The 16,270-nt window shown below is 46.5% G+C and overlaps 1 protein-coding gene across 7 annotated transcripts in view; it reads right to left on the bottom strand.

Annotated features, from left to right (window-relative positions):
• Window positions 1-470: 470 nt before the first annotated feature.
• The window catches only part of PBX3 (PBX homeobox 3), a 108,627-nt gene continuing 92,827 nt past the window's right edge, over window positions 471-16,270 (bottom strand). For 6 of the 7 annotated variants that reach the window (XM_061476620.1, XM_061476616.1, XM_061476618.1 and 3 more), the window contains 6 exons: window positions 15,574-15,764; window positions 13,500-13,635; window positions 7,123-7,288; window positions 5,828-5,940; window positions 4,916-5,005; window positions 471-2,050 (listed from right to left, as the gene is read on the bottom strand). In XM_061476620.1, the coding sequence (XP_061332604.1) occupies window positions 1,958-2,050; window positions 4,916-5,005; window positions 5,828-5,940; window positions 7,123-7,288; window positions 13,500-13,635; window positions 15,574-15,764 (789 nt within the window). In that variant the 3' untranslated portion in view covers window positions 471-1,957. The remainder of the gene's footprint in view (window positions 2,051-4,915; window positions 5,006-5,827; window positions 5,941-7,122; window positions 7,289-13,499; window positions 13,636-15,573; window positions 15,765-16,270) is intronic. The other variant, XM_061476622.1, reaches the window with a different exon arrangement.

Genomic DNA, 16,270 nt, shown 5'->3' with positions numbered 1-16,270 from the left:
GACGGCAGCTCCTCGGCTCCAGCCTCACACAGGCTGGTAGTAGTGAGCACTGGCCTCCTCCTGCCTAGCTCCACTAACCCAGTAGTAAGTAGTTGTATTTATCAAAGACCATTTGCTGCAAGTGATTAACGTTAATTTGATTTCCTGTGAGTCAATTTCCTTGAGATATGGTAAATAGGCTATTACCTGTTATTGACCTTTACTTCATTAAAAAGACTTAAAATTAGCATTTATATATATACGTCCTTCCAAAAAAGTTTGTTTAATAAAGAAAAATATTGTTATAATCACATTATACTTGCTAGCCGAGGCTGTAGTTCCAAAGTTAATGGTAAATAAAGATGGTAATCAAGAGGGAATATGATGATGATTTTTAAACCCATCTAACGGACTGACCCCTTCCTTCACCTCCACTTGAATTCTTGCTCCTAGGTCTGACTTCAACTGAGCAGGAAGAAACTACGTCAGCATTTGATCATGAAAGCAAAAAGTTTATTCATGTTTGAAACTACATATAACTACCACGAGGAAGACTTTTCAATCCAGGGTGTAATCCAGTTAGAAAGTAACACGAAACGGTTTAATACATTAGAATCACTGCCACAAATTATTTTCATGACTCAATCAGTTTCAGAATCGCATACAATACAAAAGAGAGAAAGAAAGGGCCCCCTGTTACACAGGGGGCAATATACAGTACTGAATACTGAAGTCTGTATGCATTACAATTAGTTGTTGGTTTTCTGTGTGGATTAGTAACAAGATGAAGAACATTCAAAATGTTTCTCAGTATTTACAACAGTTGCACTGGTTTGTGTTAAACCCAAGACCCCCATGTTCCCACTTTCCGCTTCTTTAAAAGTTGCCCAAGCAACCCTGATTCTTTTAAAAGATTACAATGTACATTACATTTCATGGGGAAACAAAGAGTTAATTACAAGATGCAAAAAAGATAAGAAAGAGACAAACTACAGCGTGAGTATCGTTCAGAGGTAGTAAGTGAGCACTCTAAGCTACAGAACATGTTGAAAGTCTATTGGTTTGTATGAGTTCGCATGAGGTAATAAAGCTGTGTTTGATTGGTGAGATGTATAAATACTCTTTTGCTACACTATGTACAACACTCCATATGATGGTGCTTTTTTTCCTTTGCCTTTTTCCTTTGCTTGCGGTGTGCTGCCAAGAAGAGGTACCAAGTCTTGGCAGGCGTGTGCAGCACCTAGCTCGTACTGTAAAACCCCGGGTCTTGGCTTTCACAGACATCAGCAGCAAGTGTCTTCATCTCCTAAGAACAACCTATGGCCGGTGTCGAAACACAGGGAGGAGACTCAGGGTCCGGGGTAGTTTTAGCAAGAAAAGATGCTCCTGGTTTCCAATCTAATTTGTAAGACAACAGATCACAACAAAAATGTGACGAATAAGGATTCTTAAACACAACCATTGTTAACCGAAATAACCGAACAGCGCTTTTTTATTCCAACTCTATAAGAGATATGAAAAGATGAAACACAATCAAAGTCTGCAATTCATTCTGACTTTCCATGGAAATATGCACAAAGTCAAATTTAGGTGAGGCGGTTCTTTGTGTCTGCTCTTGCTATTGAGGTTAAGCTTGTCCTGTACTTTTACCCTTAAGGCCAAGTAATTGGCAACTGTTAGACCAACATTGTTAAAACTGCTGATAATAAATTATGATAAAATAGTTACAGGGCTATAAACAATGCTAAATCTTGGCCTAATTGGATAAAGTGCTTTTTAACATTGTGTGTTTTAAGTATAAATACAAATGATTATGATACCTTTAAAAAACAGATTTACCAAGTTTTCTAATAAGACAAGGTTTTACAGTAAAGCTGTAGGTGGTTGGCTACAAAAAAAACTCTTTTCCTTTTTCTCCTGTGGCTCTGAATGCGCTAATCAAGGCATCTCAGCTCAGGGAAAAAGTGTTGCTAGGAGATTAGTTAGAGGTATCAGAGTGCACACTTCCCGGCCCTTCTGTAGGGGAAGTCACAGAAGATGGAGTAGTTGCGTCCTGCCAGCCTCCATTAGCCTGAAAAGGGAAAAACAATTCAATTGATACCATTACGCATATTAATTGCACCATACACTGAACATATCACACTGGCAAGCCCGCGCTTCGGGAGGAGATGCTCTGGGAAGGAGATTTGCCTACACTCCCTCTGGCTGCAGGATTTGTGTAAGGAAAAAGCGGCTGGTGTTAGGCGAGGGATAAGGCAGAGCCTGCAGCGGGAAGGAAAGCTGAGAGACCAGCAGCCGTTCAGCCAGATGTTGGCTGCAATTAGGACTCTGGGATTCCTGCAAAGACCATCCACGCTTTAACCACGAACATGCCTTCAGCCAACACTTCAGCTTTTCCCCTGGGAAGACAAGGCTGGGGCAATCTGTGTTTAACCCCCTTGCTTCCCGAAGTTAGGAACTGCCTTTCCCTGCCTAGCAGAGCCCTCCACCTGCGGACCCTGGTGCACAAAGAGGCAGCAAAGGTCTGCTGGGGTCTGCTTTCCAATTACCTCTAACCGCAGCCCGTGCTCCGCACGCCGCTCCGTGCCTCCGCACGCCGCCGGCCCCAGCCCTGCCTCAGCGCGAGCAGCGCTCAGGAACAGATTTGCCTTCTGTCTCGGGCGATGGAGGCGATTGCTGAAATCAACGTCTGATCGGATCGCCGCCGTGGCAGACAGCTTGTCGCTCCATATTTTTATGTCAGTCAAGAAGAGGGAGGCGCGGGGCTCGTGACTTGGGGGACGCTGAGTGGAAGTGACGGGGAGGCTTCTCCGCAGAGCCCGCGAGAGCCCCGCGCTGCCGGCGCCCCCGGCCTTGGCAGGGATGCTTCCCGGCAGGGAAAGGTTAGCCTATGCTAATGCCTTCATGACGTGCTGCGTTACCAAACCCATCCGTGGGCTGTGGGAACGCTGTGCTCTCCCCGGAGCAAGGGGCAGAGGGAGCGATGGCAGCGTGTGGGACCTCACGCCTGCCTGGTGTCAACCCTCAAACCCCCGCACCCAACCTGGTTGGATTTAAGATCATCGTGCGTCTCTCATGACAAAAGAAACCGCTTCCTGGCTTCACCAGGAGGAGAAAGAAGGCTCAGCAATAATTATCTCCTTTGCAGATGAAAATCAGCAAACAGAGGAGCTCTTATCCTGACAAATGCAAAGGTTTGGCTTCTCTTCAGTAAAATCAACAGCAGCACCCAACCTGCAATCACATCAAGGCTGAAACCTCACCACCCGCTTTAAAACACTCAAGTGTGCAGATGCAGACCGAAAACGCACGAAATCCTACTCCAAATGCAGAGGCACCATTGCTTTTTTGTATTTTAAAGATATGAGAATGTACTTAGAGAAAGAAAAACTCTTGTGCAGATAGGAGTCTGAAGATATTCCATCTGAAGTAAACATCATTCCTCTTTTATCCAAATTTATAAACAACAAATGTACAATATTTTTACTCAGCTTGGCAGCTGGAGGAGAGGTTGTCAGCAAGCATTCTTTTTTTCAAATAAATTAATCCTTACTCTGGTGGTTTGAGATTATGCACTGTATTATACAACAGCGCCTTATCAGGCCTCATCAGTGAAGATGGAATTCATGTCTGTAAAATGCTGCAGGCAATCACAGTTTCATATTTTATCATGTTGATAAGGATATCGCAAATTCTCTGAAGCATTTCAAAACACTTAAATGAAAAAGGAGAAATGCAACTAAAAGGCTTTTTATATGGTTTGTTGTGGGTTATTATGAGTTATTTATAAACCCAAAAAGAAAGATTTGACATTTCAAATGTAAAAGATTTGAGTATTTAATGGTACTTTTCTCCCTTTACAATTGAACATCTTCAATCACATTTTAAATCATTAATATTTACTCTTATGGCAAGTGGAAACCCAAAAAGGGGGAAAAACCTCCCACTCCCTGTGGCTGCAGTGTCTCACACTGGGTGTCCCCGTTTTCCCTGTCTGGGGGCTCCCCATGACGCTCAGCACCCACACCTCAACCCACAGCGGGTTGTGAGACACAGGGACTGTCCCTGGCATGGGGGTGACAGTCACTAGACGGGAATTCTCTGCGGTAACGCTGGAGTCCATGAGTATGAAGGAAAACAAATGAAAGTCACCTCTCAGGCAAATATGAAACATTAAAAAACCCCCATAAGGCGTTAATTGTTGAAGTTATAAATGAGAGAAACGAGCTGGAAATGAAGGATGAAGAGGATCCGCCGTGGAGCCCCAGCCACAGAGGCTGCTGCCGTGGGTGGTATTGCATCCCAGGCTTTCATGCCGACAGAAGAATGGATCTCTGCCTTTATTTATCCTGGCGCCTCGTGTGCAGGCCACAGGGTCCAGCCTGCGAGGGTCTGAGCACTGTCAGATCCCATCGCTTACAGCGAGAGGTAGGACATTTAGCACCTATCACCATCAAGCCCCTAATCCCTCAATTTACTAGCATCTGTTTGCCACACTTACTACTCTCTCCCATTCGGAGTAACAAGGCCAAAAGTGCTTCTCAAACACAGGAAAAACGTGCACCCTTGAAAGAGCTAAAAGTGTATCAAAAGCACAGTGCTGGTGTGTGATTGCAGGCAATAACAAACATGAGTACAGAGTTATCTGGCCATCTCACGGTGAAGAACAGGAGCCTTCTCTCCAAGGCTATTACTTTTTAACTCATAAGGCTGAAAATCATAAAAATTCCAATTACTTATAGTCACAGCTCCAGGAATTTCTCTCTTTTCGTGTTATCAAGACTTACAGCTGTACCAAGGGCTATTCCGTGGCTCATCCTCAAAGATGCAGTATTAAAAACACTATTACAAGAGTAATTAATACATGTATTAATGACTGCATTTACCTGACACTGTGCTTATGGCTCTCCAAACTATTGTTCCCCTGGGTACTCACATTTAAATTATGTGGACTGTACAGTGAATTTCCTCCCAAGCCATCATTGTATCCTCCCGTCTGATTGATAACATGACGCAGGGTATCCACCTTAAAGTAAGGGGAAACAAAATTCATCATTCCAAATCTATTAAAACATCATCACTTACAATAGGCAACATTTTGAATTATGTGAGCCAAAAGGGTTTAGCATCTTCTATGAAAGGCAAATTTATCAATCAAGGATGACTGGCAGAATTTCAACAAATCCTTGCATCTTAAAACCCATACATCTTGCTCCTCACACCAGCCAAACAACAACTTCCTCACAGCTCTGCGTCCTGTAGGTCCTTCTTAAGTGTCTGCAGCAAAGTGCTGTGCATATTGATATGTCTGTATGTGCTTGCATGTATGGGAAGAGATTATGTACTGCATGTAAAACATGGAGTTAGCCCTGTCTAAAAGGACTGGAAAAGTGACTGAGAATGAGTTGTATTTGAACAGCTCAGTTAGATGTGTTCTGACATTTAAATAAGCAAATAAATAAATAAAGGTTTGTCCAATCAATGAAAGAAAGATGGTTTTTTAAAAAGGAAAAAAAGAAAAAAAGGGAGGAAAAAAAAAAAGGAAAAAAGAAAGGAAATTCACTGGATTTACAGTGTCCATGGAAGTCAGACGCACCCAATCCCATTCCATGAGCTCAAGCCAGAGCCGAATGCATTCACAAAGCTTAAAATTTCAATCAGAAAAAAATCACTCTTTCCTTGATATTTGTGAAATTCAGTGCCGGGGTAAGAGCAGGTCACATTCAGAAATAAGCAGCCTCCACTCTGCAGCGAGGCACAGACCATTTAATAGAGCCAGAGTAAGGTGGAATTTTTAGCCCAAACCCTACCCTGCTAGAAAGGCCCTACTTTGGGGCATTTCTCCTACCTGTGACTGCACATTGGCTCCGACTTGGGACCCCTGGTAAGAATCCCCATTCAGACTCTGCATGTTCATGAACATGTCCCCAGAATTTGGGAGGTTAAAAGAACCAGAAGAACCTGGAAAGGAAAGAGTTAGGTAGCTGAATAACAGAGAGCTGCAAATATATAACCCCAGAGACCTGAGGGCAGGGGAAGGAGAAGAAGACAGGAGAGGAGAAGGAAAGGCAGCGCACAGCAGAGGGAAAGCTGCTGGCCCCGGTGCAGGGCGAGCACCGGCTGCCACCCGGGAGCTGGGTAAGCTGGAGGCCCCGTGCAACCCAGGTCAGCTTTTCCCTCTGGAAGAGCAGCCTGTACAACAACAGGTTTTCATGTTGAGAGCTTTCCTCCAGTGGATTGCTCCATCGTGAGACGCTATCACCAAACACTCGGAGAAAAACTCCTTTTGGGTCTGTGCTTCATGTCTCCTTCACAAGGAAATGGCAAGCTCTAATTAGCCGATTTATTACCATCACAGGAGGAACCTTTTCCTTACTTTCGTTTAAAAGGGTTTTTTTTTCCCCATGGATCTTTATACTCTTTAGAAGTTGTCTGCAACTGAGTCGCAGGAAAAGTTCACTGTAAATAGTGTCAAACACATCTGTGTTGCGTGGAAACCTCTGCCTCTGGAGCCCAAAAAAAGTGACTTCCTCTTTACACGTTCCCCCTCCTAATTTAAAGCTTAGATTTGCACAATGTCAGCAACACACCAGCGAGGCAATTTTTAAACACTGCAGAAGAACATGTGGTGGAGCAACTCCAAAATAAAAGCTGCATTGTTCGATTTCTATATATATAAAATATCAACTCCATTTCAGGCAACCTGGAGTTTTAATTCTAATTAATGCACGCTAAAATATTCCTCTGTTTTGTTCTTATCTTGACAATAAATTTAATGGTTCTTACAAAATCAGACTTTGGAGCTCTGCCTCATTTGATATTACTTTCATTGAATGAGAAAAAGCTTAAAATATCTATAGAAACAAAGAAGCTGCCAGAAGCCTGAGCCAAGCAGACATTACCATTGCAGGAATTATGTGGGCCCTGCTCTGCTCCCTTGTGAGGCTGCAGGAGCTTCACCACTAAAGCCACTGAGACCACCTACAGCAGCATTCAGCCCTTGTAATGGTCCAGCCTGGAGATCCATGGGCTTGGTACCACAAGTAGGTCTGCTAAGGAGCTGCAGCCCGACCACACTCCCTGGGGCACCATCCTTTAGGGACTGCCCTTCAGGATGCTTTAATGCACAAGCCGGGTACGTACCAGAGTTTGGTGTGGTGGGGGAGTTTGTCTGGTTGTTCTGGACCGCGGCGGCCACGGCGTGTGCTGCGGTCACAGCCGTCTTTGCCGCGTAGAGATTGGCTTCTTCCTGGAACTTCCCGATGTTCTTCTTGTACCTGATTCTCTTATTGCCAAACCAGTTGGACACCTGCATTGGAGAGAAATGGGAAGGGTGAAGGACACAAAGTGCTTGACCTGGCAAAGCTTGATCCCTTTGAGATGTCAGGTTTGGTCTAGCAAGTACACATGTCCCAGCCCCCAAACCGTATCTGCTGAGTACTCTGGTTAAGTAAGCAGTAACCAAGGAGCAGTTTAATATTACTATGGATATGAGTGTGATCTGGCTCTGCTTCTCTGTTGGCAAACTGATGCATGAGGGGTGACTCTTTGATGATGACACATATCCTGGAGCTTGCTGTAGCATTTAGTGCAGCATTGTCTCCTGCTACTATGAGCCATTTGTCAACAAAAACAGTGCAAGACCCCAAAAACTGCTCAAGGGGGACCAAGGTCCGGTTGAGTGAGGGTGAGCAGGTAGTGAGAGCAATTGTTCTTTATTTTTGGGCTGGAACAACCTTGGCAGCCCACTCACAGAACCGTGTTCGGTCAGCTGAAAATGAAAGGAATCATATAAATCAATAATGGCTGAAAAGCCACTTTGTCATCTCCCTTTGAAGATACTGTACTGAAGCCAAGATGGCTCACGGGGCACCAGCTATTCACCCACTCAGAGGTCACGGCTGGAGCCTCTCAGAAAAGTTGGTACAATCTCTCTCACTGCCTTTGTTTAGCTTCAGCTGCTGTAACAGAGCTCCTAAATAGCAAACCCAGTTTATAACATGGATGACAGGCATGGCTAATGAGACAAGAAAGCATCTGCAACAACACAGAGGTAAAGGGAAGGGGACCAGCAATAACACAAGTGGTAATCACCAGCCCCTGGGCGCGGTGTGAGGCCAGGGTTGGGGTCCTGTGCTCCCCCAGGAGCCATGGCAGCTCTGCAGCACCTCTCCCATCCCATGCTCCACCACAGTGCCTGGCGAGGCACCCCGCTGCAGGCAGGATACAAATCCTGCTGTATTTTATGTAGCACAGCTTTTGTTTAAACACAATTAATGAAAAGCCTCTAGCTTTTAACAGTAATACGCAAGGTACCTTATACATTCTATTCCCTAGGTAACACTCCACCGAATTCTATATATTGCACTTAATATTACCTTGTCAGTCAAAGAAGCAATAATACATTAATGAAACCTAGCAAATAATTATTGTGGACAATCAGATTATGCTTTATTAACAGTTTCATAATTGAGGAATCTCTGTGCATCAACTGTATTGTCCATGGATGTGTGCAGACCCTTCTGTTTATGCACGCCCCTGGACCAATCAAACAACAGCCATCACTAATAAAGGTTTATTTAATTCTCACAGTAAAATTTTAATATCACCAGCAGCCTGGGGAAGCCTCAATGAGTGGATTTGCTTGACATCAGATCGTTTCCATTCTGCTAGTCCCAATACTTCTTAATCTTTAATATCAAGGCAATTAAAATTAATGGCCACTCATCCAGAGCCACTGTGGGCAGTGTTTCCTTGACATCAATTGTTTGATGGGATTACCTAGAGGTTAAACTAACAAGCAAGGTTTAATTGGAAGCAATGAGAGGAGCACCGATCGTACGTTATGTTTAACCCGCACACCACATCTAAATGAATACCCACAAATGTTAAACTATTTGTGAGACCAAAGCGTGCACCCTGTGCAGGGGCAGAGCACAGCATCCCGGGAACCACAGCACCCTCCAGGGTTCTGCAGTCACATCCCGGGTCCCTTCACCCCCCCGGCCAAAGGACACTTTGCTCACATCAGTGAGAGGCTGCAGCAGAGCGTGCCATGGCCCGGGGATGTGCAGGGCTCTGGCAGCAGCCAGGCGTGCATGGCCGACATGGGCAGCTGGATGTGTCCAGGATGGGAGCAGGTCACTGCTCAAGCAGTGCTGAGCAGGATTTAGGCTGGATTTGCCACTGTGGAATTCTTCCTGTGGGGCTGTGCTGGCTGCTTGCAGCTTCCCCTGCCTGCCCAGAGCACACCTCACCTTAACCAGGACCGGGATGCTGGTGCTGGGCTGCTCCCAGGCAGCATCAGGACTGGGAAGAGCCTCCCTGGCTCCTCACCCAGCCTGTGCTTACCCTAAAAATGAAAGTTGTCTCCATTGCAAGCTGCTTCACAACACATTTTTCATTAAAACAAACTATCTCTTCACATGAAAAAAACAACCAACATCTTTCTCCTCCTGATCATTGAAGGCCAATTAATTAATTGGCTTAATTGTATATTACATTTCAAACAATACTGTTGCTCTTATTTATCATGTTAATTGCAATGTTAAATAAAAAGACAATAAATTATTACTGAAATCATCAAGATGCCTAATGTGGGATTTGGGATGGGGCAGGCCTGCCTTGTGTCTGCTTTCATGGGATAAATCAGTGCTCGTTCTGCAGAAGATGCAGCTGACATGAGAGCATCACTGCTGAAATTAGTGGATTACACATTCATGGATCACATGGACATTTTTCCATTGTGTTTCCAAGCATCTGTAGCACAGTTTCTGTTCCACACGTAATCAAATGGCACAAAATAGAAGATTTTGAAAACCCATGTGCCACTATCATGGTTCATGAGCTAAACCCAAGAATTTTACCTCTAGAAACTATTTAAGTAAACTTACATCTCTTTTAACTTTGCTTCCCATATGAAGTCAAGGGCTAAGAGCCTATATATCCACAGCTCTCCCTTTCGGGCTGCTTACAGAAACAGACCCAGACTCCGAAGTAGCAGGGGCAGGAGGGGTGTTGAAAACCAGCTCCTGCATTCTTTATTTAAAAGAGCAGTAAATATATTCCCTTGTCAACCACATCCTTCTTTTGTTTGAAGCAGTGAAAAATTTTATTGCTGTAATCCACTGACATGCTTTCAGCAACGACTATGCCCTCTCTATAGCCCATATGATAGACTGATAGTTGTTCATGACACCCTGAAAGAGGCTCATCTGCAAAAGTATAAAACATCAGCCTTGCAGCCATGGTAAGGGGAGAACAGATGATACAGTTTATCTCCCTCCAACACGTGCTGATCGGGTAGCTCTAAATTACAGCCGACGATGTTCTCCAGTAAGGACATTTTTTTTTCTCCTAGAATTACCTTTTCTATACTCTTAAAAATGCAATTGTGCGAGGTGCTCATCCTAACAAATAGTTTGTCTTTATGTTTTTCTTGAAAAACCTTCTCTACATATTATTTTAAACACCGATATCAAAACTGAAACCATCTATCTCCCATCTGCAACAAAATGATTCTAGGAGACAATTTTCTTCGCAGCTCGGTAAAGTGCTATGGCAGCAAGATTTCCAGTGAGCTGCTTCATCTGGGGGGAGGACAACCCAAAACCTCACTAATTAAGTGTTAGACGGAGAAAATGTTCTGCCATGAATCTGCCCCCAGCATTTACAAGGCACTGACAGTAGAAGGAAGAAACACCTTGGATCATCGCTAGGAGAGGCTACCAGGGAAGCCTGGCTCAGCCAGGAGAAGGACAAAGCCCCTTCATCAAACACCAGCTCTAACCTCCAGGAGCTTGGAAAACCATCTGTTAACTTTATGGGGTTTTCCCCCCCTCCCATTTTCCAGCTCTTTTTGTACCTCCAGGGCATTTGTAGCATGGGAGGTAAGCAGGGGATAGCTGAAGGACTCCTGGTCAAGCCTGGAAATACGTGTGCTCAGGGAATTTTCCTGGAAGCCCAGGGTGAGGTGTAGCTCAGTCACTCGCTTGGATGCCATTGCTTATCCCATGCGATGCTACTCCTGCCAGTATTTGAAAAGACTGCTCAATTCACCCCTGATTTCTGGATTGCATCCTCTGACTTCTGCTGCCAACCACTACAGCAGTGTGCACTGCGCTATTTTACAGTGCTTGCTCAGAGCTTTTCTGCTACATGGCCTCAAAAAATACATACATTTTTCAGTACAAAGAAAGACAACTCCAGCCCAGTTTGACCTCGTAAATACCAACCCTGCAGTCCCACTGTGCAGCCTTTGGAAATGCCTTTGAAAATCAAAGATTAGGATATCCACAGTGTTCACATTTTCTAGCTGTGACAGCAGATCTATCAGGAACTTAAGCAACCAGCTGATCACAGGCACTCCCTCTCTCACATACATGCTCCTCTCCCATCAGATGATGTATTGCCCCGTGTTCAGGCTTTCCCATCACCCAGAGGTTTTCCCAGCCTTTTATAGTACCTTGCAGAGCAAAGCACCAGCCATGGCCCTAGACCTGCACCTCTGGCAGATAGAGCCCAGACTCTGTGCCCAGTGCTGCCCGTGCTCCAGCCTGGAAAATATCACCCTGAAAAGCCTGGGATGCTACAGGGGACACAATGCAGCTACTCCCACTGCTCACACAGACTTCCTAATGGATTCAAGAAACAACTAATTCATGCTTATATCAAATATTAAAGAGACAAACCTATATTCATGTCACAGGCTTACTGCTACTGCTACATTTTTGGACCATCTGCCTGCCTTTTATTTCATTTACAACATATACATTAAATCTTATCAAACAACCAATTAAGAAAGAAATCAGATCTATTAGTGCTAGAAGCAATCAGTTATGGCTTCTCAAATGTTCCATCTCATTTCCTTCAGTCACTTCAGCCTTATCTAGATCTAGCTTTTTATCTGTCCACTCTGTGGCATCACTAACTCCTTCTCTGCCAGCCACAATTCACCGTCTGCTGGGTGAAATTTTTGGACACCACTTACTGGAGGAACTGCTATAAACCATCTCATGCCAAGAGGACTGGAACCAGCAACATGATGTAGGGCTGCAGATAAAGGTGCCAGGAACCTGTGTGTGCTCTTGGGCTGTTTGGCTGGTCCCAGGCATCCACAGCAGCTGGGAATGAGTTTGGTGCTGAATTTCATCCTAAAATATCCTGCTCATCACCACAGCCACTTGTAAATGGACTGGGAGAAGTGATCTCTATCCCTTACCTTCAGCTGGCACTGGCACAGGGGCTTCCACCCTACCTGGAGCATGGTACATGCTGCATACCAAGCAATGAGCAAGTAGAGAGTGAGGCACACGTGTTGCTGGGCCCTCATGTCAGAGGGTAGTTTTGCCAGGGTTTGTACTGAGGGTGCATCCAAAGTCAAATAAGTTACATCAAATTTCAGGGGGCTGGGCAGCCTTTCACTCAGAAGTCTTCAATAAAATGCCTGAATTTTTCATGCAGGTCTTAATTATAAAGCTAAAGGTTGCATTGCTAATAATGCCAATACTGCAGCCTGCAGCCATTAATAGTTAACACATTTGCCGCAGGCATTGTTCCTCTAAAGGACCTGAAATATTGATAAGTGGAGCTGATGGAGCTGGGAGGAGATGGCACTCCAGCCCTAGCAATGGGCAATGGGGTGCTGGGAGAACTTGTGAGAACTGGTGATCTTTCTCTGCTACCCAAGTGCAACCCTTCCTGTATGAGCTGGATTTGCTATGGGTTTCTATCAAATGTATAGGCCACAAAAAAACCAAAATGCTGTTCTGTTTTTCAAACTATCTGGTGACTGAAAGTGAATGAAAGCTCAGTGGAGCACTGTCATGGGCCTGAACATCACTGCAAGACCCCAGTCCAGAGCTGCAAAGGTACTTTGGCAGCTGTAGCCAACGACAGTGCACATTCCGATTAGGGAGACACTGGTTTTCTCACATTAACTTCACAGTAACATCTGTTGTATGTGATAAAAGGAGGAAATCCGCCCAATACATTTTTGCTAGAGAAACCACTGGTGTCACTTCAGTGTACTGAGAGGCTGAAATTCTGCCTGACTTTCAGCAATCAAAGAAATTCTGATCTATAGAGATAGATTATATGTTTGTCAATAAACTGGCCTTCCCCTGAAATAATGGGAAGTTGTAATGAATTCATAACAGACAATAAGGCTCAGCAAGAATCTTTCTGACTGTGCAGAGACAGCTGACCTAAAGTAGGGTGCTAACCTTACTGCCCTTTCAATTCTATCTTTGTACCCCAGCACAACCCCAGCCACCTGCAGGCACGCTGCCTTTCCTGCAGAGCTCAGTCACATTCCACCACCCAGCTGAACTTTATCATGGTCAACAGCACAAATTTTAAGGGATTACAACAGTGCATCAGGGAGGGACCTGCTTCATATGGCACACCTCTGCTGGAAGCACATCCCAAAGCCTGGAGGGGGGGGCGGCAGCTTTGCAAGAGGAGCCAGGAGGTCAAAGCACTGCCTGGGATGCAGAGCACAGGGGCTGGGACTTGCTTACCTGCGATACCGTGATGCTGCATTTCTTTGCCAGCTCTTCTTTGGCTTCTTCACTGGGGTAGGGGTTACTGAGGTGGGAGTAGAAATACTCATTCAAGATTTCCGTGGCTTGTTTACTGAAGTTACGCCTTTTCCTTCTGAAATGAGAAAAGCAAACCATGGCTGTTCTTCCAGACACAAGCAGGTCTCTGGCAGGGTCAGCTGAGTGGAAGCGCCCTTCACATGCCCATGCCGCAGCACACAGCAACACAACAGCACTGCCACAGTACCCTCAATCCCTTTGGGCCAGCCCTTCAAGGGTCTGGACGCTGCTTCTGGTTCATGCCATTCAGCTCCATGTGGGCTCCACCCCACATTTGAGTGCTGTGGCAGGAAACACGATGAAGCAAGAGGCGAGGCAGGGTGCTGAGCTGGGCTGCCCACCTGCAGCACCTCCACAGCCCCACCTGAACCTCCACTGTTAAGCTCCATGCTGACAGCAGCCTACAGAACCTCTTCCCATTAGCAGCAGGTCAGCTGGGGATTCTGGGTGAGCACAGTGGAAAAGGACTGGGTGGCCTCACTGCCACCGTGTCCTCATGTAGCATTCACTGAGCTAATTGGCTTCTGTGAACAAGTGGCTTTCAGGGCTTTGTGAGGGAGACCCATCTGTGCACCCTCCTGCCGAGGGCTGAGCAGGGCCCAAGCTCTCATGACGCTGCCAAGGACAGGTAATGAGGGGCACAGCACATCCCTTGGCATGCAGGCAGCCGATGCTGCACCTTCACCAACCAGGGTACCATAGTGGCATCGGTGCAGCTGCGGTGTTTTCCCTCCGAGCCGACATCGGCTGCTCTCCTTCTCCCCAGAACACCCCCTCGAAATCACTGGTTAAACATTTCCTTCAGAGCTCCCTTCCCCTCAGGGCTGGTTGCAATCAAACTGCCTGCGCCGGAGGCCAGCAGGCAGCCGAGCGCAATCCCCAGCGCTCTCTTCCAGCAGGATCACGATGCTGCTAACTACACTGTATCCTGGAGCAGGCAGACTCTCTCCCTAGAGCTATGTTTATCTCATTACTGTGCTTCCGCTCATTTTGCCTTATTTACCTTCCTCCTTTTTAAAGAAATCACTTTAAAATGTGCATCTGCAAGCTTTACCTTTCGCAGTTACTGGAGCTCTCCATAGACGTTTCCTCCAACTGTTTGTAATTACCCTAATTTGCCACACCTGCCAGTGACCTCCTTGTTAATAAAATTATTTTGCTCTTGTTTAGCTCCTTGCAGCTTTCAGGTGTGAAGCAGGAGCGAGCTGCTGAAGGGCGGCTCTGCATGGTGCCTGCTGCTCCTCCCTGCTCCACCGGGCTCAGCGCCTGCTCTGCCGGGCTCTGCCAGCTGCCAGGGAAGCCCTATGGAAGGCATGGGGATGGGGATCCGTATCCCACCTCATCAGGGCTTCCAAATCAATGCTTCTGTGCCCATAGATCCCCTCCTAATCCCCTTCTGCCTGCTTCCTCGCAGCCTGTTTTGGAGGCTGGTGTGCTGTGTAGCAGCACAGGGTGTCCAAGGGTGCTGCCTTCTCCGGTGCCCCAGTCAGGCAACAGCTTGTTGGGAGCTGGGCCAGCAGATCTGGCTTTCGGAAGCATCATTGTCCCTCTTACCTCAGGCGTGTGCAGCTGCTGACCCAGCATCAGCCACAGCTCATGGGCACATCCCTCCCAGAGAACTTGGCTCTTCCATTATGGGGTCAGTGTTTTGCAAGGCTGGCCTTATGCTGCCAGACAGCGGCACCGGCAGCCAGGGAAAGAACTGCTGGGGTGACAAAAGAGCCCTGTGCTCAAATCTGATGTGACCCCCAGATGAGCAGGGCAAACAAGCATCGGGTAAACAAGCCCAGTCTTTGCACTACAATATGTAGAAAAGACACTGCTGGTTATGAAAGCCCTGTGCAGAAACCCTCCCTCTCACTGCAGCTGCTGGGTGAAGGACAAGGGCCCTGAGTGTTTGCTGGGCCAGAGCAGCCTTTTCCAGCAGGTCCCTGCCCATGAGGGGACACAACTGCCCCCCAGAAAGAGCCAGAGGCACTCGCTTCTGCCTTACCTGGCATCGAGGAACCTTGATCTTAAAATCATTACTGCTTCACAAGTACTTTGTTTGAGTTGCATCTGGATGGAGCTGAATTTTCGATGAATGATGCCCACCATCCTTTCAATCTCCTTGGGAGAAATGGGACGTGTCCGGCTCTGTTCTCTGAGAAGGTTCATCACATGTGTGGTAAATTCATTACATGCCTGCAAAGGAAGGAGAGGTTTAGAAATTGTTCTGTGCCATCCCACAAGGACACAAACTCAGACCTGGCTGTTGGGGGGAAGGCAGTGATGGGGAAGGGGTTGGGGGACCCTCATGTAGCCCTGTCCCCTCTGCCTGTGCACAGCTAGAGGAGCAGCTCACACACACTGTTAATGATACCCAGGACTGTCCTGCAGCAGCCAGGGGAGCTGAGAAACGACAGCACAGCTCTTTCCATGCTTTTTCCTTTCAATATCCCCATGTTCCCAGACATGGGGAGAGGAGAGGAGAGGTTGGGATGGTGGAGAGGAGAGGTTGGGATCCATGCGTGCAATGACTGCGGCAGGAGGAGGATGTGAGTGGGGACCAGCACACACTGAGCAGCCAAGTGAGCAAAACCTGGGAAGGGCTGTAACCCACTGAGCCCAGGCAGGGAACAGGCAGGGTTAACATCCCACAGCCAGTGAGGATCATTCCATGTGTGTCCCCTTAGAGGTGGGGTTCAGCA

The sequence above is a fragment of the Pezoporus flaviventris genome, unplaced genomic scaffold (assembly GCF_033815535.1).
Source record: "Pezoporus flaviventris isolate CSIRO_AGI_PZ_B2104156 unplaced genomic scaffold, CSIRO_AGI_Pfla_v1 ptg000097l, whole genome shotgun sequence".
Taxonomy (NCBI): Eukaryota; Metazoa; Chordata; class Aves; order Psittaciformes; family Psittacidae; genus Pezoporus; species Pezoporus flaviventris.
Note: the sequence above shows the minus strand (reverse complement) of the source record. Positions and strands in the feature narration are given on the sequence as shown.